Source organism: Parus major, chromosome 6, assembly GCF_001522545.3.
Source record: "Parus major isolate Abel chromosome 6, Parus_major1.1, whole genome shotgun sequence".
Taxonomy (NCBI): Eukaryota; Metazoa; Chordata; class Aves; order Passeriformes; family Paridae; genus Parus; species Parus major.
Genome location: NC_031775.1, coordinates 1,968,403 through 1,990,312, shown reverse-complemented (window position 1 = coordinate 1,990,312; position 21,910 = coordinate 1,968,403). Strand labels below are relative to the sequence as shown.

Below are 21,910 nucleotides of genomic sequence, written 5' to 3'. Positions count from 1 at the left end.
CCGGCCTCACGTAGCGCGCGGCCCGCGCCGCCCGGGGGGGCGTGGCCCGAGGGGGCGTGGCCATGGCCGCCTATAAGAGGCGCGGCGGGGCCGGGCGCGCTCAGTCGGTGAAGCCCCCGGGCAAAGCGCGGAGCTCCGGTGCCGACCCCGCCCAGCCGCCCCTCAGTGCTAAGGTGAGGCCCGGCCGCCCCGTCCCGCCTGCCGTGGGGGTGGCTGGGCGGGCGAGTCAGCGTGAGGGGAGCCGCGGGGCTGCGCGGCTGCTGTGAGGGCGGCGGTGGGTGGGGGCGATACGTGGCAGCGCTCCGCCGCCCCCCACCTTCCCCGCGGCTCGGGACCGGTGTCCCGGCGCTGCCGGCCGGGGTTCCCGGCCCTTACGTAACGGGAGCCGGCAGCCTCCGGAGGGGGGCGGGAGGGCGCCGCCGCGCCGGCTTCCCCGCGGCTGGCAGACTAAACACAGCCGCCGCCTCCCTCTCCTCCTTCTCCTCCTCTGCCTCCTCCCGGTCCCTGCAGCTGGGAGTTGTCCCCCCGGCCGGGCCCGGCTCCCCTGCCCGCCGCCGGCGCAGGTGGGCTCCCGCGGCTGAGGGATCCCGGGGCTGCGAGCGCACGGCTCCGCTCGGGCAGGGATGGAAAGTTACTCGGGATTGCACCGTGGGGAACGCGGCTGGTCCCGGTTTCCCTCTCCGCTGCTTTGGGTTGGACTCGGCCAGCTGCTTTTCGTGGAATTTTGCCTCTACCTTTGTAGCAAGCTGTACCGCTCAGTGGATGTTGTGATAGCATCCAGCCTGACTGGCAGGAGAAACTCCGACCTGGAGCCTTGAGCATGCTGGAGAATATAATAAAAACGTCACGTGCACTTAGAGTAAATCTTGCAGTTTACCTGAAAAGCTGGCTGCTCCCAAAGGGAAGATCCTTCGGGATTGCCCAGCGTTGAATTTCACTCTTCTTTTTTTTTTTTCCTGCTGGCTTCAGTAAGAGGAGCATGCAGAGTGCTGAAGCGTTCACTTACTTATAAGTAAAGGGTAAGCGCTCGAGGTTTCAGTGAATGAAAGGAGCCATTTATTTACTTGGTTACTACAAGTAAATAAATGCAGCTCCCCGCAGCGCCAGGGGCTGTTGGCTCGGGATGCAGACGGTGATCTGCCAGGGGCGGAAAGTGAAGGTAATGAGTTCCCGGCTTGTCTGGAAAGCAGAGGCCTGCCTTTGGGGACATGGATGTTCTCTGCACCCGCTGCTCCTCCGGGACCTTTGCTGGATACATTTTAAAGCCTTGGACCCAGCTGATTTGACCCAGAGTACTTCGCACTGCTTCTCAAGTATGTGCTGACACAACCAGTATTTATTAACTTTCCTTCTCTTTGTTTTCCTCCTCAAGCCAGCTCTCTGACCTGTGCAGATTTAAATGTTGTTCTGTAATGAATGGCTTCGAAATCTAGCGTTTAAAGCTGTGATTTTTGGGGCTTGCACGTAGATTGCAAAGTGCCCAGTACAGATTGACAAACTGAAATGACAGGTGGTGGGTGAGTTACACTTTGGAGGGAGTGAGGATAAACAGAAGTTTATAGCAGGAAAACCATGCTGAGGTTGATATAGATGAGGAAATCTTTTTTTCTTTAAAATAATATACTCCTTGGAAAAACCCAGCTGATCTTTGGCATTATCCTGCTTTCTTTATAATCACTCTAAATATCTGAAAATATTCTGTGTATCTCTGTAGATGCTCAGCTAATCCTTGAGCAGGAGAATAGCCTCCTGCCTGTTGTGTCTAATAAGATAATTGCTCTATTCCATGCCCAGTGTTCTTTGCCTTGGCCTGGGAAGTTAAAACAAGTGGGCTTTGAGGGCTGTGTCCATTCAGTCTTAGTCTGGAGGAAATCAAGGGAAAACTCACCTCAGTTCCCTGCCTACAAATCTCTGTACAAACACAACTCCTCTGTATTCAGCTTGCAACTAAATGATAGGTAGAACACCCTACTTGAATTTGAAATTGATTCTCATCTCTGATTATTTCATTATATTTTCCATATATATATAAAAGATTAGAACTCTCTCATTAAAAGATGCCTAAAGCACCCCCTGTTCTTTTGGCAGCAGCAATTGTAGAAAAATCTTTCACTGCTTGGGTCTGAATTTTAAAACAGCCTTTGAACATGCTAGAGGACTTGGGAACTGGATTCTGTTGCTTCTGTCCTGTGAGACCTTTAAGCAGTGATGACACTTAAATGTTCTTAGGACTTATTTTGGGAAAGTTCTTTCCTTTTCAGTAATATTTTTGGTCACATCATGTTGTGAGACTGTAACTTGGGTTGTCCTTGAGACAGGAGAGGTTTAGGGCACAGTGAGCAGCTATTGCTTCAGGTTCCATCTTTTCCATTTCCCCTAAGCTCAGCTTAACTGGTCAAGGGGTTTTATTATTATTTTTACATACAGTGGGGTCCAGTAAGGATTGTGAGAATGGATCCATCTTTTAATCAAAAGTTAAGGCTCTTGGTGATAGAGTTTTGTCTCCTGGCCCTGCAGTGGACTTCATCTGGAGCAGCCCAGTTACTTCTTGCCTAAATAAAGAAGCTGGTTTGGAGATGAGTTAGAGCCCATTCCATGTTGAAGTGCCCCCTCAGTTTCCAGTTTTTATCCTGTGTTCTGAATCCTGGGAGCTTGGAGTTGGCAACAAAGGAGCATCTTCAGTCTTTGGTCACTGAGTAGTGGGACCTTGATTGTGATGAGGTTGTGTCACTCTGTGGTTGTCTTCACTTGTCTGCTCATAGAGCAGAGCTGAACTCATTGGAAGCCCCCCAAAAAACCCCTCTAAGTTACATCAGTTGAAGTGGGGTTTGTTGTGTGCTCAGGGAATCCTGTGCTGTGCTTGGCAGTGCCATTGCTCCGCTTGCTGCTCCGTTTCCCTTCCATCCCCGCGTTTGTTTGCTCTTTGCTATTCCCCCCCTTCCCAGCCTCACGTTCTTCTGCTCTGCCATGTTTTGCTGTTTCAGAGCTTAGTCAGTGCTCGTTCCCAGGGGAGGCAGGGAGCTCCCGTGTTGGAGCTGGCAGCTGGACTCCCACTCTTGCGAGTGGGCAGCCATCCCCTCCTCCCCGAGATGCTCGATTGCCATCTTTGCGGGACACGGCTGAGGAGGAGGGCGAGACTGACAGGAATAATGGAGAGAAGATTTTCATCTTGTTTTACTTCATGTCGCCAACGGGAAGAAATTAAAGCCTACTTATCTGGCAGCCTGTGAGTCCGGGAGCTTTCCAGCGTCTATATGAACTGAGCTGTGTTTTCTTTGATTTGGGAACCTGTGGCTGATCCTGCTGCAGTGGTTGGAAAGCCCTGCTCCTTCTCAAATTCTTCCTAGAATGGGAGATCCTGTTTCTCTGGGCAGCCTCTTCTGGTTAGTGCCTGCCTAAGTGTGAGAAACTTTGTGTTTGTACCTCCTTGGAATTGTGTTTTGTGCCTGTTGCCAGTCTGTTCCTGCTGTGTGCCTGTGGAGATAAGGAGGTGGGAATAAGGGATACAACAGTGTTTGCAGAAGCCTGGTGCTGGAACAGGCTGCAAAGGCAGCTGGAGGAGAAGAAAACCAAGCTAGAACACTGAGAGCAGTAGGTGGAGAGGAAACGTTTTCATCATCACCTTTTTTGGTGATTTTGTTTATCAGTTTTTCTTTGTGCTTTTTAAAAAGTCTCATCTTGCCTAATAGCAAGGAAAGGAAACTTTCTGAAGCTTCTCTTGTGTTTCACTGGGTGCACTAAACAAATAGCTCTGTGCATTCCCAGTACTGATAAAATTGGCAGATATTTATGGAGTAGTAAAGCTGTTTGTGCTTTGTCACTGATCCACAGATGTATTGGCTCGAGTGCTGGATGAGCAGGAGGCACTTGGCTTTCTGCAGGGTGAAATAGGAATTGAGTGGTGTTTTCAGGAAGAACAGAGGTGAACATCAGTGGGTTTTTATTAGGTATGTTTGAAGCAGTCTGATGCAGCTTGTTGGCTGCCTGTGGGGAGGAAGAAGTGAGGAAGGCTGCTGTGGACAGCTTTATGCTCTGCTTTAGAGCATTGGTGAAGGGGACAAGGGGGACTCCAGGCTTCCCTCTCCAAATTCTCACTTTCAGGGGCAGAAAGAGAATTGTAATGTGCCAGGATCCCTCAGCCCTTCAGTTGTGGCCATGCAGATTTTGGGTTTACAAGAGCTGGAGGTTGTGCTGCTTTTCTGGGCTGGTGTGAGTTTCTTGTTGGTGCCAGTGGAACTGTGCTTGCCCTGTCCAACAGGCAGTCCCCAGAGGAAATCCAAACCCCAGAGCCTCTCCTTCTGCAGTGCTGGAGGTGCAAAGGAGAGGAGGGAGCTGCCTCCTGACCCTCAGGTGCAGTATGAGGAGAGATACTGCACTCTGGAGTCAGGGCTCTATGTTCCCTGTGGTTGGGATGGTTTTTATTTGGGTGTAACATTTGAACTTTGCTGATTTGCTGTGTGAATACCACACCTGGGTCTATGTTGTTTGTTTGGTTAAAGTTATGCTGTTTTCTTCTTTAAATAGGCCAAACTACCTTGTAGCTGAGCTTGTTGCTTCTTTTCTTTCTTTTTTTCTTCATTGGTTGTGCTGTTGGAAGACTTGTATACCAATTTCTGTTAGTCCACACCCTGGAGTTCATTTTTTCTGAGCAGATACAGTATGTGAGAGTTTAAGCTTCTGTCTGAGAGGGAGAAAAAAGCAAACCTTGTGAATTCCACGACAGCATAATTACTCCTAAAATATGCAGGAGGCAGGCAATGCTGGGCTGCTGAAGGGATCAGGATCCTGAAAGGCTGAGAGCTTGGCAGCTGGCCCTGCAGAAAGCACTTACCCAGGATCCAGGGACAGACAGAGCAGCCTTTTGTGTCAGGTGTGGAGCTTGCACAGAACTCCCTCTCTGGGCTGCCTGTGTAGGGTTTCCATTCAGACCCTGCTCCACTGGCATCTCTCTGACTGAAAAGAGGAAATTTGTGTTTTTTTTCACGTTGAGTGGATGAACTTGATAATGGCTACTTTAAATCGGTGTTGTAGGCTTTTTTCAGGGTTTGATGATTTATTTCTTTTTTTTTTTCAGTTCTTTTTGCAAAACAGCTCTACCTGCAGCATTGACTTAATGCCAAAGAGTGCTGGTGAATACCTTGTCCCTGAGCTATTCTTCTTTCTCTTGCCACACGAGGCAGGTATAAAAGCCAGCAGGAGGGACTCAGCCTGTGAGAGCTGCTTGAGCTGTCAGGGTTCTGCTGCCTCAAGCAGCAGTGGCAGCCCCAGGAGACTGAGCTGCCTCTTCTGAAGGTGCATTCAACTCTCTGGTGAGCAGGGATTTTTCACCTGTTTTGTGTTTCTCTCACAGGTGTATGGTGAGGTGAGAGCTGTTGAGCAATGGCGTTTCAGAAGGTTTGGTGTGCCCTAGCCCTGGGATTTCTGCTGCCTTTCTCTGGTGCCCACACAGACTTCTTCACTTCCATTGGTGAGGCCTGCTCTGGTGTAGCCAAAAGAGTTTCTTGGCAGCCCTCAAAGCTCATTCTGCAACGATGTGTTAATCATCCAAGGCCCTAATTGGTACAGAACTAAAACCACTTCCTAGTTCTTACCACTTACTGGCTTTTCTTTGGGGAGAAACGGGATTTAAGTCAGTCCAAGGGTAGTCTAGTGACCCAGGCTGGGCTTTGTAGTCACTATTTATTGTTACAGCTGTTGGAATTGAGAGTTTTGGTGCTGCAGCTGCCCAGGGTATATAATGATGCTTAATGTCTGCACCCACCCTTGGGTTCTGCTGGCCTCAGGGTGGGTGCTGCACCCCTTTGTGCTGAACCACTTCAGCTGCCTGCTTGCAGGAGGTGAAGCAATTAGTAATTAATACCAGGGACCCCTTGAAGTCATGGATATCATCTTAAAAATAAAGCCCTGGATTAGTGCTGTGTATCAAACACGAAGGCTTTGTGTGTATCTGTAGCTTTCTCTTTATTTGCTCTACATTATGTATGCTTGGATGAAAGATTACTCTGTGGCAAACGATTTCCTTTTTCAAATGAATCCTAAATTAGTTCTAATAATAAATATGCAGTATTGCATTAATTTCCATGGCAACAAGCTTGGTCCAGCAGGAGATTTTTCTCCTTAAAAAAAATAATAAATAAAAGCCCTTACTCAGATTCTCTTTCAGGGTTGGTTAAGTAAGTGCAGAAGGACTTTGGGGGAAGGAAGAAAGCAAAAAAAAGCAGAGGAACGCCTTTAAATTCTCAGGGTTTTGTGTTTCTCCTTGACTCACCAAACTCATTTTTTTTCTAGGTCATATGACAGACTTAATTAATACAGAAAAAGATCTGGTCGTGTCACTCAAAGATTACATCAAGGCAGAGGAAAGCAAGCTGGAGCAGATCAAAAAGTAAGCTGTTGGTGTCATACTGCTAATGGTCAATCGTTTGAGTCCACCCTCATGCAAAAAGTGCTACTTTAAGGCTGATTAAATTTGTGGAATTTTTCCTCTGGGGCAAAGCTTAAAGTAGCAGGTTTTGCTGGGTGGTTGTTGTAAGTTGTTCTCTTTCAGCACTGCGTGGTGCATAAATAAGAAGAGACCTGACCGTGTGAGGAGCAGAGTCAGATTTTATCACAGCTAGAAATAAACATATTTTATCACTGAACAGGATGCTTTCCTTGCTTTCAGAATTATGCATAAATCTGTCTTTGAGGGTGTTGAAACAGTTCTAGGTGGAGGAGTGGTTTTTACTTTAGCCTTTGTGCATTACTTTCTGCTGTTCCGCCATCCGGAAGATCCTTCTTTGTCACTTAAAATTCAGATTTGCCATTGCTGCCAGGTTTTTGGAATGTTACAAGTACATTCTTTACAGCTACAAATTAACACAGGAGCCTGCCAGTTGGGCATCCAAAAGTGTTTAGAAGCAGCTTATTGCAAAAGTGTTGCAGCTCTGTTTTTATTGTATGAGAGGCGCTCCCTCAGAGGTCAGGAGAGTTTAAACAACTTGGGGGGGGAAAAAATATGCCAGCGTTATTTGTTGGCAGCTGGAGGATATCTGGGAGCTGGGCCTGCAGTGGGAAAGGCAGGGAGGGTTTGAAGTTGGTTTGTTCAGTCTCTGGCTTGCTCTGAGCTGGAGTTGGTCCCCAGCAGCACCTGGAGCCCCTCTGTTTTGGAGGGAGCCTCTCAGTGGTGTGGCTGCTGGAAGAACCCCCCAGGGATTGTCAGAGAGTGCAGGAAAGCAAGCAGGGACAGTGTGGGAAGAGCAAATGCAGCCAGAGGCACCGAAACACCTCCCTGCCCCAGGGAAAGGCTGCAGCTTTCATTCATGCAAACGGGATCCTGGAACAACAGGAGCTCCAGCTCATGGGCAGAGCTCCCCCCAGGCTACAGATCCTGGATTTGCTTTCTTGTTGGAGTTTGGGATTCTGTCTGGGGTGTGGCTCTTTAACATCAATTTACCCTGATTGCAGGGTGTTGCTGCACGTCTTCATGTTGTGGGTCTGCTTTTTTTGGTGGGTTTTTTTTTTTTTTTTTGTATATTTTATTTTTATTTTGGGGCACTTGGGGTTGTGAATGACTTGGGGTACTCAAGTTTAAGCTGAAGCTGCAGCACCAGAAATTGTGTCTGGGCTCCTTACTTGGGAGTGTGAGAAAGAACAACTACATGTTTCTTCATCCAAGCTTTCAGCATGGAAAGGAGCTCTGTGGTGAGAGGCAAGGGGCATCTCACAGATGTGTGTGTCTGAACCTAAAATAATTTGAGACAAGCATTGAACTGCCTTTTTATAAGCTTCAGAGGGGAAAAAAGGGGTGTTTGAAAGATTGAATAGCTTTGTTTTGGATTAGTCCTGCATGACAGCTCATAATGGAAGTGCTGGCGTGGTGCTTTGGGGGCTTGAAGGAAGGAGTTCCTTCAGCAGGGTTCCAACAAGGACTGCAAGAGCAGCACAAGACTTGGGCTGCAGCTGAGGAAGAAGATTTAATAAAAGAAAAGGAAGTAGCCCTTTTTCTTCCTTTTAGAAGAGCTCTAAATATAGATAATGCAAAAACTTGTGATTTCAGTTGGCTTTTTTATTAGTGAAGACATTGGAGTAGCTTGCAATCAGTTCTCTAGCACACCAGCAGACCTCTGCGAGACTTTAATGAATATTTTCATTACAGATGGGCAGAGAAGTTGGATCAGCTGACAGATACTGCCACAAAAGACCCTGAGGGGTTTTTGGGCCATCCTGTGAACGCATTCAAGTTGATGAAACGGCTCAACACAGAGTGGGGTGAGCTGGAGAGCCTGGTCCTCAAGGACATGTCAGATGGTGAGTGCATGTGCCTGCAGCAAAAACCAGCATCACAGGCTCACTGCAGGCACTTGGGCTGTTGCCTTTCACATGTCAGGGCTTGAATCAGATTTGCAAATGTGCTTTGGAGTCTGAGCATTTGTGGAACTAATCTGAATTAGTGTAGTAAACACTTAATTGCTGCTTCTTTTCTTCAACAAGAGTGGAAGCTCTTTAGCGAGGAACAGGATGTGGAATAGTTGACTGTGTAAGACACTTGGCAAAAGGAAGCCAGGATGGTTGTATTTGACCTGTGAGACTGTCTCAACAGCTAATTAATACCAGGTGGAGGTTTGTAGTAAGGAATTAGAAGAAAGCAGAGCTTTCAAAAAGACCCAGGATTAGTCTCTGATAAGGATTCGGCACACTTCCCTGCTGCTGTGGGAGGGACTGAATATGGCAAGGGGAAAGGCTCTGCACCTGCCAGCCAGAAATCTGCACCAGTGTCTTAAGCCCTTCTGAATGAGCATGGTGAAAACAAAAAACTGTTTATTTTTGATTTTTCCTTTGCTTTCTTTTTAAAAAAAACCACAAACACCCAAACCAAATGTGAACTGTGCAGCCTGTGCTGTGAGTTCAGTTCAGACTTGTGTGAAGGTGGGTTTTGGCTTTCCCTGGAGCAGAGAGTTCATACAATTCCCAGGACAGAGGTGAGCACGTGTTTCCCTGTCTTTCCCAGGCTTTATCTCCAACATGACAATCCAGAGGCAGTTCTTCCCCAATGATGAGGATCAGACTGGTGCAGCCAAGGCTCTGCTGCGGCTCCAGGACACCTACAACCTGGACACAGACACCCTCTCTAGAGGGAACCTGCCAGGTGAGAGCCACCCTTGGTTGTTATTTCCATTTCCCAAATGTCCTTCTCACAAATAATTTGCTCTGTTCCACCTTGCTCAGCCTGGAGGTAACATTAGTGAGGGGGTTGAGCTGGCTAAAATTAATGAAAAAAGTGGTTTTTTCATTCTTCTTCTGAATCTTTCTTCTAGTTATGGTAAAATAATCTAGTGTTAATAGTTTTTAATAAAAATCAATAGCAATAAAATCTTGCCTGGGTGGGGTTTTTTCCTTGTGTTGCACTGGCAGATACCTGATGTTATTGCATAGTTTAATGCATTTTAACAAGTTCCTTTGAGCTTTAACTTCAGGGATTGTGTAAACTGAAGAGCAAAAGATGGTGCATACACAGACTTGAGCCTGTGTGGCATTGCCTGAGCTGCTCTTTAATAGATTCCTCTGTGCAGGAGAAGACAAAACTTCTATATTTTATTTTTCTTTTGGTCAAAAAAACTTCTCTGCTGAGTCTTCCTTGTTTCCTCTGCTCACAAATAGTCCTGTGCCAGCTGGCAAAAAATCAGCTCTGCACAATCCATCTGTGTTTTTGCAAGTGCTCATTGTGGTCAGATGCCTAATAAAATTAAGGGTAATTGGCTTTATGTGTTATGATGTATAACCTTGCTTTTGGGCTTGGTTCAAGACCTGCTCAAGGACCTACAGATTCCTTCTAATGCAATGAGCAGCTCTTTGGTGTTTCCTTCAAACAGCAGAGAAATACAAGGTGAAGTTTTGCTGCTTTTGAAGCACTGAGCTGTCCAGGCTGTGTGCAATCAAGTGCAATGGCAGAACCTGGAAGCTCTGGAGGATAAAAGAGAATACCTTGGGCTCTGGAGAGCTCCAGAGGGGAACTTCCCATGTGGTCACCTGTTTGTGCTCCTTTTCTTCATTCCCAGGGAATTTCTTTTGGCCCAGAATCCCAGCTACTGCCAAATCCTTGTGTCCTTTGAGAGTTTGGCAGGTTGAGGCTCAGGAAGCTGCAGTTGCTGCCCATCACAGGATGGGCACAAGGTGTTTAGTGAGGGTGAGGGAGCAGGAATGAAGAGCAGAACAGCTGCCCTATTTGAGCACTGCAGAGCTTGCTGTTAGAAACTCGGAATGGATTAAGATGTCACCAGGGATGTAATTTCAGCTGTAACCCTGGCAGGTCCTGTTTCCCTTTTACAAGATAAAATTTGGTTTTCCATAGGGCCTGTATTTCCAGAGGCAAAAATAGGAATCTGTATTTTGCCTACTAGTGCTTTAATCTTTCAGAGGTCACTTTAAATGTTTCTATAAATGACTGACTTGAAAAAATCCCAAGCAGCTGGGAGTTCACTCCCTGATGTTTTCCTTTTCCTCCCCCACCAAGTTGCCACTAACAAGTCGTGGTTCAGTAACATTTTGAAAGTGATAATGTGACATCCTTGAAAACAGAGTTCTGAAACTTCAAATTTGGCTTATTTTTGCTCTTGCTGGAAGTGGTTGGGGTTTTGAGGAGGGAAGGTTTGTTTAATTCGATTTTTCACTAGCGGTAGAGACATTTAGCTGTTCGCTGGTATTCTGGCAATGGAAAGCTGCATCTGAGTGCTTGTGTGCCAAGGATTTACAGGCTTTAGAGACTTCAACAAACAGCTACTGCAGAAGGGAGCTGTGGGAGAACAGAAATAAAACCCTGCTGTGAGGAATGAGAAATAACTCGGAATGTTTCTCGCAGGACCGGCCTTGGAACCCTGCGTAAACTCCTTGTTTTGTTCTAAATACCCAGGTGTGAAGCACAAATCTTTTCTGACAGCTGAAGATTGCTTTGAGCTGGGGAAGATTGCCTACACCGAGGCTGACTACTACCACACAGAGCTGTGGATGGAGCAAGCCCTGAAGCAGCTGGATGAGGGAGAGGTGTCCTCTGCTGACAAAGTCTACATCCTGGACTACCTGAGCTACGCCGTCTATCAGCAGGGGGACCTGGGCAAGGCCATGGCGCTCACCAGGCGCCTCCTGGAGCTGGGTATGGGGCACAGGGACACAGCTTTGTCCTGGGCAGTGCAGGCTTGCCCGGAGCCTGACCTGTATGTGCGTTTGTAAAGTGCGTTTTTACATTTAAATGGGGATTTGTTCCTTTGTACTGAAGGGTTTTTTTGCCTCCCGGCACTGTTGGCTTCTCTCCCTATGTTTTGCTTTCCTGGGTTGAGATTGTTTCCCCTTAGGTAGAGGCAAAACCAAAATTAATGAAATTGAAACTAAGTTGGTGATACTGAAATCTCTGCAGATGATTTAAATACAAAATTCAGCACGCTGAAGATGAAACACTTGTAAAAACAAGGAATATGGAATACAGGGCAGTGAGATAAGAGTCTGTTTCAGGAAAAATGAAAGCATTTATTCTTCTGTAAATGCTCCACTGACTGACTGTGTAACAGATGCTTTAGGAAGCTCAGAACTAGCCCTAACATAGCAAAAGCTACTGAGAGACACTTACTAAAGAGCTGAAGCTAATTCTCTAAGTTAAAAAGCTTTGTCACCAGAAATCTTAAATCCCTCCAGGGAATTTTCAGGCTTACAGCCAGTCATGCTGTCCCAGCTCTCTCCCTGTCCCTTTCCCCTGTCTCTCCCTCTCTGGTGAGATGGGCTGGAATGGCCAAACCCTTTTCCTCAGTGCTGGGACCCCCGTGTGCAGTGAGGGCTGGAGAAGCGGTTGCGTGCATCTGTTTCCTTTTGCTCTCTGTAAATAACCACTTCTGGATGATTCCTCAGGGGCTGGAAACCTGCCAGTGATCCCTGTCTGTTCCTCTGTCCATAGATCCTGAACATCAAAGAGCAAATGGGAACATGAAATACTTTGAGTACATCATGGCTAAAGAAAAAGAAGCCAACAAGTCCAGCACGGATTCAGAAGAGCAGCAGGAGAAGGAAACTGAGGTTAAGAAAAAGGATTACCTGCCTGAGAGAAGGAAGTACGAAATGCTGTGCCGTGGGGAGGGGCTCAAAATGGTAAAGTGGAGTAGACTGTTCTCAAATGTTTGAAACCAAACAATGTCAGGAATTTGTGTGTGGTGTGCAAGCAAGGAAGTTGTTAGAGCAGCTGGATGAGTGTGCAGAGTTGAGGATCATGTGTTGGATTTCTTCCCTGTTTCAGCCTGCTCAGTAGACAGAAAGTAACGCTGCCCCAGGCACTGCTGGCTGTCTTGGATGTGCTCCATCAGTGTAATTAATTGAATAAGGATGCTGGAAGTCCGGAGTTACAGACAGAATTAAACAGGGATGGGTTTTTTTAGCCATAATTTTATCTTAGTAGGGTTGTGTAAAGTAATGTTTGTAAAGTATTGCACAGCAACATTTATGTGCAAACAGCACAAATGAAATCATCTCTTTAACCCGTCACATAACGAGGTGGGGAGAGTGAATTGTTTGTGTGTCCAGGACCTGTTCTGTCCTTGGAGATACCAATGTGGGAGTTCTCTGACTGCCCCTTGCTCTGCCTCCCTTCCAGACTCCCCGGAGACAAAAGAGGCTTTTCTGCCGCTACTACGACGGGAACAGGAATCCCAGGTACATCCTGGGCCCCGTCAAGCAGGAGGACGAGTGGGACAAGCCTCGCATCGTTCGCTTCCTGGACATCATCTCTGACGAAGAGATCGAGACTGTGAAGGAGCTGGCAAAGCCCAGGGTAAATTCCTTCTGCTTCCTTGCCTTTGGAATCTTAAATCCCACGTGGTTGTTTTGGTGGGAGCGCGTGGCTGCCGCCTCTGGAGCGCAGGGGTGTGTGCGGTGCGCTGCCTCACCTTGCAGCTCTTGGTGACACCAAGAGAATTTTTGGGAATTCTTTGTGGTGACTGGAGCCAGGTCACAGCAGTGCAAGGTTGTCATGCTCTTCCAGAGATACAATTTCAGCTGGTTCAGGTGAGGAGAAGAATGTTCTCCAACAGAAAAAACAAACATAAAGCAGTGAGGCTTTACTGGAATATTCCTGACTCGTGTTCTGCTTCTGGTTTTTCTTCCCTTTTTAAGTCTGTAAGGGGAAGGCAGCCATTCCTCTGGTCCTGGAATGCCACCTTGTTGTATAGAGGAGAAAGCATGGTTGTATTCTCCATTTTGGTGTAAGACTGGCTTCTGTCTCCCAAGCTTGGAAGCTGCCTGTAGATGAAAGAGCAGGACTTAGTTGCTGGGCTTTGCCTTCTTCTTGATGATGATGGCTCATCAACCCTGTTTGAGACATTGGATGCAAAGGGGGTTCTTGTTTCTCAGTGAGGAATAATCCAGGGCAGCTCCATTGTCTGAGAAAACAGGAATGTTTAGGGAAAACAGCAAACTGATGGAGTTGCCTTCTGTATCCAGTTGGTGCAACTCCTCTGCAGCTACAAAGGCATGTTGAAGATGTAGTTAATTTATTTTTCCATCAATTCTAAAATAAGACTTAAACTGATAGAAATGTAATTTTCCTGCTTTTTTCCTTTGCTTTTGGCCTAAATGTGTTTTTGTCCAGAGTGACCTGAGCAGGAGGAGATTAAGGGAATAAGAGGATTCCCTACAGGAGAAGCTGTTGCAAAGTGTAGAGCAGCTGTGGTTGTACATGAGCACCTGGGTGGTGAGGCTGTCCAGGCCAGGGAGCCTAAAGGGGGATCTTAAAGGTCCCTGAAGCCTGAGGTGTTGGACATTGGGAAGAATCTCTTCACTTGGCAAGGACAGCACAGGGAGGTGGCAGGGTCACCATCCCTGGAGGTGTCCAAGCAATGATTTGAGTGTTCTGGGCTGGGTGGCAAGGTGGGGATGGATCAGAGGTTGGACTTGATTATCTTGGAGGTCTTCTCCAACCTCGGTGATTCTGTTCAGAGGTTTCTGAGGTAATGTTCTGAACTGTGGGCAGGGAGTGTAAGCTTTTCCCTCCATGTACCTGAGGCATCTCCTCCTGCTGCCCTGCCAGGCAGCCTTGCTGCAGGGCTGGAAATCAGAGCCCCCGTTGCTGGCCTGGAGGTGTTGGAGCTCCTTTGCTCCTGCAAGATGCATTCCACACCTGTGGAATGTGACCAAAGCTCTCCTTTACAGAGCAGGAAACTGTAAATATGTGACTGCAAGCTCTGAACTTGCTGAGGTCATTGTTTTCCTGTCAAACACTCAGCTCATGGTGAAGACTTGGAGACCTTTATGGCAGGAGCATTTGTATGCAGTTACTGTTCCCATATTCCCTGTGGCTGAGGCCTCAGCAGCAGCAGGATTGTGCTCTTGGAGACTTAAAGGTCATCTCCTTCTTCCTGTTGCTTGGGATGCTGCTGCCCTCTGGGAAGAGACAGTGCTGGCTGATCTGTGCCCAGCCTTCTGCTGTGCTGGCAGGATGAAGCCTCATTAATTCAGCTCTGGAGTCTCACTGGAATTGTAGTTTGTGCCTTGTTTTTTTATGTGTCTGCATGGGAGGAGAGGAGAGGCAGCATACTGGGAGCTCCCAGTATCTTTTCTTGTCAGCAGGTATGGAGAGAGAGGCCTTGGCTTGTTTAGTTTATTTTAATAATGGAGAAATGCTTTTGATTCTTTGGGAGTTGGCATGACATCGTGCCTTTTGCAAAATTTGGGCTCTGCATCTCAACCTTTCCAGTTATGAGTGATGGAGAGTGTGTCTGGTAGAACACGAAGCAAATGAAAGGGCACATGTGAGGTTCTGAGTTGGAATGGGAAGGCATGAAGTGAACAGAGCACAGCAGAGGGAAAGGAAAGCCTTCAGCCAGCAGTTCCTACTCTGTGTAAATGCAGCCATGGCTGAAGGAGAAGTTTGTGAGAGCTCAAAGGAGTTCAGTGCTGCTTTTGGTACAGGAAGGACCGAAAAGGAATGGTTTATTCACCTTTGGCTTGTGGTGCTGCCTGGATTCCATTTACCTGTCAGACTCCTCGTGCAGGACAGCGTAACAAAGCACCACTGCCCACATGCCACACCACTGTGCCTCTGCCAGAACAGCTTCTTACCAAAGAAACCCAGGCTCCTGTAGTTCGCTTTATTCAGCCAACTGCTCTTGCTACACACATGGAAACAGGACTGGTGGGAAAAAACCCCACAAAACCAAAGAAACCTTTCTTTTAGTAAAGCTGGAGCCTCCCCCTGGTTCCCTGTGACAGACAGAGCAGGGCAGTGGTGGCGGCTCGGTGGCGTTGTCCCCCTCCCCAGGCTTCTGAATGGTCGGATTGCTGGGATGCAGATTGTGCTTGTAATGCAACTTCTGATGGTTCGCTTCACAGCTGAGGCGAGCCACCATTTCAAACCCCATAACGGGAGCCTTGGAGACGGCACATTACAGAATTAGCAAAAGGTAAGAGAGCTCCATGCCAGAGGTTTTGGGCCTGTAATGAGTGTGTACATCCTGCTCATTCTGAGGAAACGAGAGGTGGGCTGAAGAGACAGCTTGTTGTCCACCTTGTGACTCCGTGCAGATCCGTAACAGGCTGGTACTGCTGAGTTTCTCGGTCTTTTCCTTCTGCTGGAAGTTCTGGGGGCGTGTTTTGATTTGTTCTTTCCTTTTTGGTCGCCTTCTCCAGTCTTGTTTTTTCCAAGCAAGTCTCTGCAGTCAGTGTGAGAAATACCAAGATGCCACAAAACCTTCAGTAAAATCTGCTTTTTGTTTTTAATCTAGACGTTTCCTTTCCCCTTGCTTTTCTCACAACCAAGAATTGTCCTCCCTTTCTTTGGAAAATGTAGCAGACCTCGAAGTGTCTTAATGGGTGTAGGAAAAGCTTCAGGTCCTTGCTGTGCACACAGGGCCACATTTCCTTGTCCAGGATAATCCCACACTCCCAGCTGGGCTCCTTTACCTCCTGCCTGACACAAACCTGGCAGAACACAGGCTGGCTTCCACTGGGCTCCTGGTTCTTTTCAGCTTGTCCACTGAGTACTACAAGTGCTGAATTTAGCCAGTGCTTTCCAAAATTGGCTGGATCTGAAAGAAACCACCTGCCCCTGCCTGCCCTCCCCTGGTTTTAGCCGTGGTAATTAAAGATTGGCTGCACAGGCCATCAGCACTGAGCCAAAATTCTGGGAGGAGTTAAAACTTCTGGGTGAGGAGGAATTGTCTGGGAAACTCAGCATCATAAATTACTTGTAGAAAGTCTTGATTTAAAAAAACAAAAAAAATAAAGGGAGGAAAAAAGTGAAAGGACAATCAAACCAAATTATTCCAACCAATTTGTTGTAATTTGGAACATGGCAGCTGCAGCTTGTGTTGCCCTTCCAACCATTGCCAATATGCGAGCATCGCATCCGGACCAATCGGAACCCTTTCAAACACCTGGGGCTTGGCCAAAAAGCAGCCTGCAAGGTGGGTAAGCCTTGTCCTTTCTCTTTTTGTAGCTGAGCCGTGCTACTGTTCATGACCCTGAGACTGGGAAACTGACCACAGCACATTACAGAGTCTCTAAGAGGTAAGGGGAAGGGATCCCTTGTCCGAGGAAGCGTGTCCTGGGGCTGTGCTGCTTCAGCGCCGAACGCGGGCAAGGATTTTGTGCAACTCTCCTTATTCTTCAGCCTTTCATTCCAAGAGAGTGGGCTAAGCAAGCTGAGCTGTCCCCTAACAAAGCACAGGCTCTGCTGAAGTACAGACTGGTTGTCAGTGGTGGCATTCCAAGGTGGAAGTGCCCTCTCTGGCTGAGCATGGCTTGTGCGCTGCGACTAACGAACTAAACGTGGGCCTGGGGCTCTGCTGGCACCTCCCTGGCTCACCTCTGCTCCTCAGCTGCAGTGCCCACGCTTGCTTAGAGCTAGGAGCTGCTGAGATTGCTGGGAAGCACTGCCCTTTAAAGCTAGGTGATGGTTTTAAGGGATTTCCAGGTTGGAGTGATGGGAGGTAGTTGCTGCTCGAATAGAAACCCAGTGTTCTTTCAGCTGCTGTGGACAAATCCCTGAACTTGGAATGGCCTGGAGCTGAAAGGCTTTTATTTAGCTGTGAATTTCTTCAGAAAGGTAAAACTGCTTCCAAATATGGGATCAAAGGAAGGTGATTGATTCAGGAACAGTGATAAGTCTCAGGAAAACTGCTGGAGCTGAGGTCCTTAAGGCCACTCCAGTGGCAAGTTGAAAACATGTTTATTTTTTTTTTTTTTTAATGTACATGCACATAGTAGGAATCCTCTGGAAATTGTCTGGGAAGCTCTTACACATTTGCTTCTTAAAACTGCCCCCACAGAGTGATTTTAGGAACATTCATCTTCCTGCTGGACATGTGTTGCATTTAATATTCATTTCTTGCTTTTAATGTTCAGTTGTGTCCATGTCTTACCAATCTTGGTTATTTGTCACTGTGTATTTGGAAGGCTTCATTTATTCACTTGTGGGGTTTGTCCTCTGTGTCAGGCAGCTCTGGAGTATTTACTGAGGAAACTTTCATCCACTTGAACACCCCCTCATGTCAAACTTGATGGGAGTTGGAGAAGGTGACCAGATTACTGATGGGATTTGGGATGCATAATTGGGCTCTATTTAAATAGATGAGGCTTAGTGAAAGAACTTTTTACTTCAAGTTGTGATTTCTCATTAGTAGGAAGTGTTATTCCCTAAGGCCAGAAAAAAATAGTACAAAGCACCACCACCCATTAAAGGCCAGTTAAAAAACCAGGACAGAGCCTGGGGAATGGGACCCTGAAATTCTTAATGGGGTTTGGTGCTCAAAAATGTGGCACTGTGGGACTTGCTTCCAATGTACCCAAGGAACTCTCAGAATTAAATCCCATTTTATTGAGCTAATTTTTTTTAAATCTCACTGGAAACTGGAATGAAAATTGTAGAGACATCTCCAAGAAGTTGGGGAAGGCCATTTTTTTAGGGTAGGAATAGCCTTGAGGGGCAGAGCGGGACTGCCCTTCTGCTTCCCCTTGCCTTTGCTGTCCTCCATGTGCAGATCTGCAGGGTGGGCATGGACTTCCCAAGAGAACTTGACACCTAAATCTGGAGTAGGAGGCAGAAGCCACCCCCACCAGCCTGATTTAGAGCCCCTGTGCTGTTCCTGCTGCTCTCCTGCACTGCCAGCAACATCTTTCCCTTGGAGCTGCTCGAGCGGGTCCGGATTCCAGATGAATCATTGCTCCTGAAAACCAAAAAATGCTCACTTCATTTTTTTAATAGATGACTGCTTCCCTCCTCCAAACATTCCTTCCCAGCACATGCCCTCCTAAATTACAGCATTCCTGTGTCTCAGAGAGCTACTGTTCCCTTGGTGGGACGTGGCAGCTCTGGGAAGGGGGGGCACCTTGCCAGCGCCACGAGCCGTGTGTGCAGCACCAGGATAAACCCACCCACTCACACGCTGCTTTTCCAGATCAAAACTGCCTTTTCCTCCTTCTCCCTCCTCCCAGCAGGCAGCCAGAGCTTGCAGCATGTCATGGTAAAAAGTTTCCACTTCAGAAATACCAGGCTGGGTTTTTACTCACTCCCTGTTGTGTGTCTGCTGGTATTTTTCTGCACACCAAGGGTGGCTTAGAAGGCTTTTAAACAGAAATGCCAGTCTTTTGTGGCTAGTGACTTACAGAAGTAGTGTTGGGATGTAATGTCTTCTCCTAGGCTGACCAGTGCAGATGAGATGAGATTTTTGGGGGTGGGATGCACTCTTGTGTATTCAGTAGCTCCAGAGAATTGTTTTTTCCTTAATGGACTGCTTCATCATTAAATTGTTTCTGTCTAGAAGCATCGTGCCATTAAAAATCTCTTGAGGTGCCTCATGCAGAATTATAAGAGGGAGGAATATGGGACATTCTGTGGCTGTCCCTGGATCCCTGGCAGTGTCCAAGGGCAGGTTGGACAAGGCTTGGAGCAGCCTGGTCTGGTGGAAGGTGTCCCTGGCCACGGCAGGGGGTGGAATGGGATGAGCTTTAAGGTTGCTCCCAACTGAGCCATTTCTTGATTCCATGAGCCAACATGATTATTCCTGTTTGTCAGGCATCTAAAAGTTGTTAAAAGCCCCCCCCAGTGTGAATTCAGCATGCTAATGGAAGCATTAAATTTTTTTCAACAGTTCAGGAATGGCTTTTTACAAAGCCAAGTGGGTCAGCAAAACACCAAACTCGTGTGGTCAGGGAACTGGGGGAGTTGTGTGCTGATTATTAAGGAAATACCAATTCCTTCTGTAACTAAAGCAGTGCTATCTTGAGCTGCCCTGCCTGTGGCTTCCCAGGAATTGTCCCTTTTTTTGTTAGGACCCATCATGGATTCAGAGGTGGCAGCTGGTCAGAAATAGGACAGAATGCAGTGAACCTGGAAGTCTGTAAATATTAAAAGAAAACAAACTGCTAAGCATGTTTAAGGCTGTTAATGCACCACTGGTCCAGGGGAGTCTTTCTCTTTTTTTTGATAGACAAGGGCTGGGAAAAAAAAAGCCAACTTTGTATGAAGAAACTGTTTTGAATGAGGCAGAGACTTTTATCAGCAAGGGACCAAGCTGGGCCAGCAGCAGAGGAGGGAATGTGGGACAGCTGGAATATTCTGTGGCCAGGCAAAGCCATGGATGCAGCTCTCACGACACTCCAGGGTTAAATCCCCCTGTAACTCTGCAGCACTCCAGGCCTCCCTGTGGTTTCCCTCAGCACCCAGCAGACAGGCTGGCACTTGGAATATGGTTTCAATTCCCTGTTCCTCCACCTTTCAAAGGCTTTTTTTGTATGTTGAGGCAGTTAATTTTTGATTTTAAATACATATAGTGCTCCCCTTCCTGAAAGGCTGCAGTATTCTTCCTGGTGAAGCGTTCATTGCCACTCTAAATAAGCAACAGAGCAAGAATGCTTGGGTTTTTATTTCTTTGGGTAGTTTCCTTTGGTTTTTCCCCTTTATTAACAGACTGGACAGAGGCAGAGAGCCTGCACTGAAGCTGCTGGGTGTGTTGGGGCTTTTTTTGTGCCTTAAATGTGAGGTTAGGGCTGCTTGTGAGCATGATCTGGTCACCATGGCTGTGCAGCACGGCTGCTTTGGGGGATTTTGTTTGGTAAATGCTTCATAATCCATGTCTTGGCATCCTTCTGCCACCTGAAATCAAAGCAGGTTGTGTTGTAACACCTCCTTGTACTAACAAGTGTTGAGCAGTGGATGGGTCTGGGGATGTGTTTGTGCATGTCTGTCTTGAGAAATCTGATTTCTTTTATCTCATAGCTCATTTGTCACTTAAAAAAGCACTCGTAGAGATTCTGTAACCTGTGTCAGTGCCTCGTGTCATGTGTCATGTTCCTCCCAGGCAAAGTATTTGGGGATTTATGGTTTTTTCAAAAATACAAATCAAAGGAAAACTTGATTTAGTATAGATGTGAAGGTTGATTTGAGTAATAAATACATAGATGCTGCTGATTCCAGTTTCCAGCTGGGCCCTGGGCACAGGGATTTCTGTCCAGCAGGAAGCACTGCTGAGCCCAAAAGCTGAGTCAGCTGCAAATAAAAAAAATAAAAAAATAAATATCTGTCTCCATTTTCCTGCCAAAAACAAAAAGGGGGGGAAAATGAGCCCCAAATCATCAATATTATCACCCATATTAATGCAGGGTAAAATGAAGGTGCAGTGGCTGGCATGGGGTGAGTAAAGCAGCAACAGAAACAGGCATCAGGTGAGCAGATGTGGAAGAACTCAGTAGGAGGCAAACATTTTGAAAGATGCCTTTGGAACTGAGGCTGACCTTCCACATTTTTAAAAAATAAAATAGGTGGGGGGTTAATTTGGGGTTTTTTCCACCCCACTTAAAAATCACTGTGTACCTGAAGCAAGTGCTAAATACCAGATTTATAATAGGCTGTTCTGATAGCAATTGTTCAATTTAATGCAGTATTTGGTTATTTTTAGTAGCTCTGCAGGGATAAGTGATGAGAAGGGGCAGCTTCCCAGTGCTGGCCCAGAAGTGTGGGAAATTTAGGGGAGCTGAGTTTACAAATACAGTAAATTCACCTGTTCCTGTCCCAAATCCTGCTTCAAAATGCATCACCCTGGGGGCTGAATGAGCTGTTGGGAGTGGGGTAGCAGCAAAACTGTGTGTGCCTGGTTTAAAAAACAGCTTGAAGCCCTGTTTGTAACACTCCCTTCAGCCCAGTGTGGGAATTCAGGCCCTTGGCTATAGAGCTCCCTTAAACCACTGCTGGATTGGTTTTCCTAAAGAAAAAGGTGTTCACTAAATTCAGGCTTTTGTAACACCACAAAAATCCTTCTGGTCATGCTACCAAATCCTTGAAAAGTCCCAAAACCAGATCTCCCACTCCAAATTACCTGCAAGTGTTGCTGCTGTGCTGCCTGTTGTCACTAAGTGTCCCCTCCGCAGCGCGTGGCTGTCGGGGTACGAGAGCCCGGTGGTGTCCCGCATCAACACCAGGATCCAGGACCTGACAGGCCTGGATGTCTCCACAGCAGAGGAGCTGCAGGTAAGTGACAGTGTGGGTTTGCTGCTGGATGCCAGCCACCAGCTCAGCACCTCCCCGTGGCTGGATGGCTCCTGCTCACTCAGCTGGGGCGGCCACAAAATGTCATTTTGTTTACAGGGGGGAAGAAAAAGTTGTCTTTGCAGGGCAGCTGTTCAGTGTGAAGTGGCTTTTTTGGGGGGCTGAAGGGGGAACAGTGATAACTGAAACTTTGGGGGTGTAATTCCTTTTTATTTAGACAAATAAACTGAGTTTTGTGGCCGCAGGGTCAAAGCCTGCTGCTGTTGGAGGCAGTTAAAAGTTTGGTTTGACTGGTACTCGGGGAAGGCCACCTGTGTGTCTGGTGTCCCTGGGATGTGGGAAACACTGGCTGTATGTGCAGCTTGAGTAAATTGTAATTTAAAAGCACTTTTGTTTAGTTGCTTGAGGCCTTTAAAT

At 47.1% G+C, this 21,910-nt stretch overlaps 1 protein-coding gene and 1 long non-coding RNA gene across 6 annotated transcripts in view; one reads left to right on the top strand and one right to left on the bottom strand.

Annotated features, from left to right (window-relative positions):
* Positions 1-91: 91 nt before the first annotated feature.
* The window catches only part of P4HA1 (prolyl 4-hydroxylase subunit alpha 1), a 27,734-nt gene continuing 5,915 nt past the window's right edge, over positions 92-21,910 (top strand). For 2 of the 4 annotated variants that reach the window (XM_015632680.1, XM_015632678.1), the window contains exons 1-10: positions 92-173; positions 5,351-5,467; positions 6,289-6,385; positions 8,138-8,289; positions 8,990-9,127; positions 10,889-11,128; positions 11,921-12,111; positions 12,611-12,787; positions 16,448-16,518; positions 21,376-21,475. In XM_015632680.1, the coding sequence (XP_015488166.1) occupies positions 5,380-5,467; positions 6,289-6,385; positions 8,138-8,289; positions 8,990-9,127; positions 10,889-11,128; positions 11,921-12,111; positions 12,611-12,787; positions 16,448-16,518; positions 21,376-21,475 (1,254 nt within the window). In that variant the 5' untranslated portion in view covers positions 92-173; positions 5,351-5,379. Of the gene's footprint in view, positions 174-5,350; positions 5,468-6,288; positions 6,386-8,137; positions 8,290-8,989; positions 9,128-10,888; positions 11,129-11,920; positions 12,112-12,610; positions 12,788-15,342; positions 15,414-16,447; positions 16,519-21,375; positions 21,476-21,910 lie in introns of all 4 variants that reach the window. The other 2 variants (XM_015632681.1, XM_015632679.1) reach the window with 1 other exon arrangement.
* LOC107206686 overlaps positions 17,807-21,910 on the bottom strand; it is a 22,117-nt gene continuing 18,013 nt past the window's right edge. For both annotated transcript variants that reach the window (XR_004498108.1, XR_004498107.1), the window contains one exon: positions 17,807-18,176. This is a non-coding gene — a long non-coding RNA (uncharacterized LOC107206686). The remainder of the gene's footprint in view (positions 18,177-21,910) is intronic.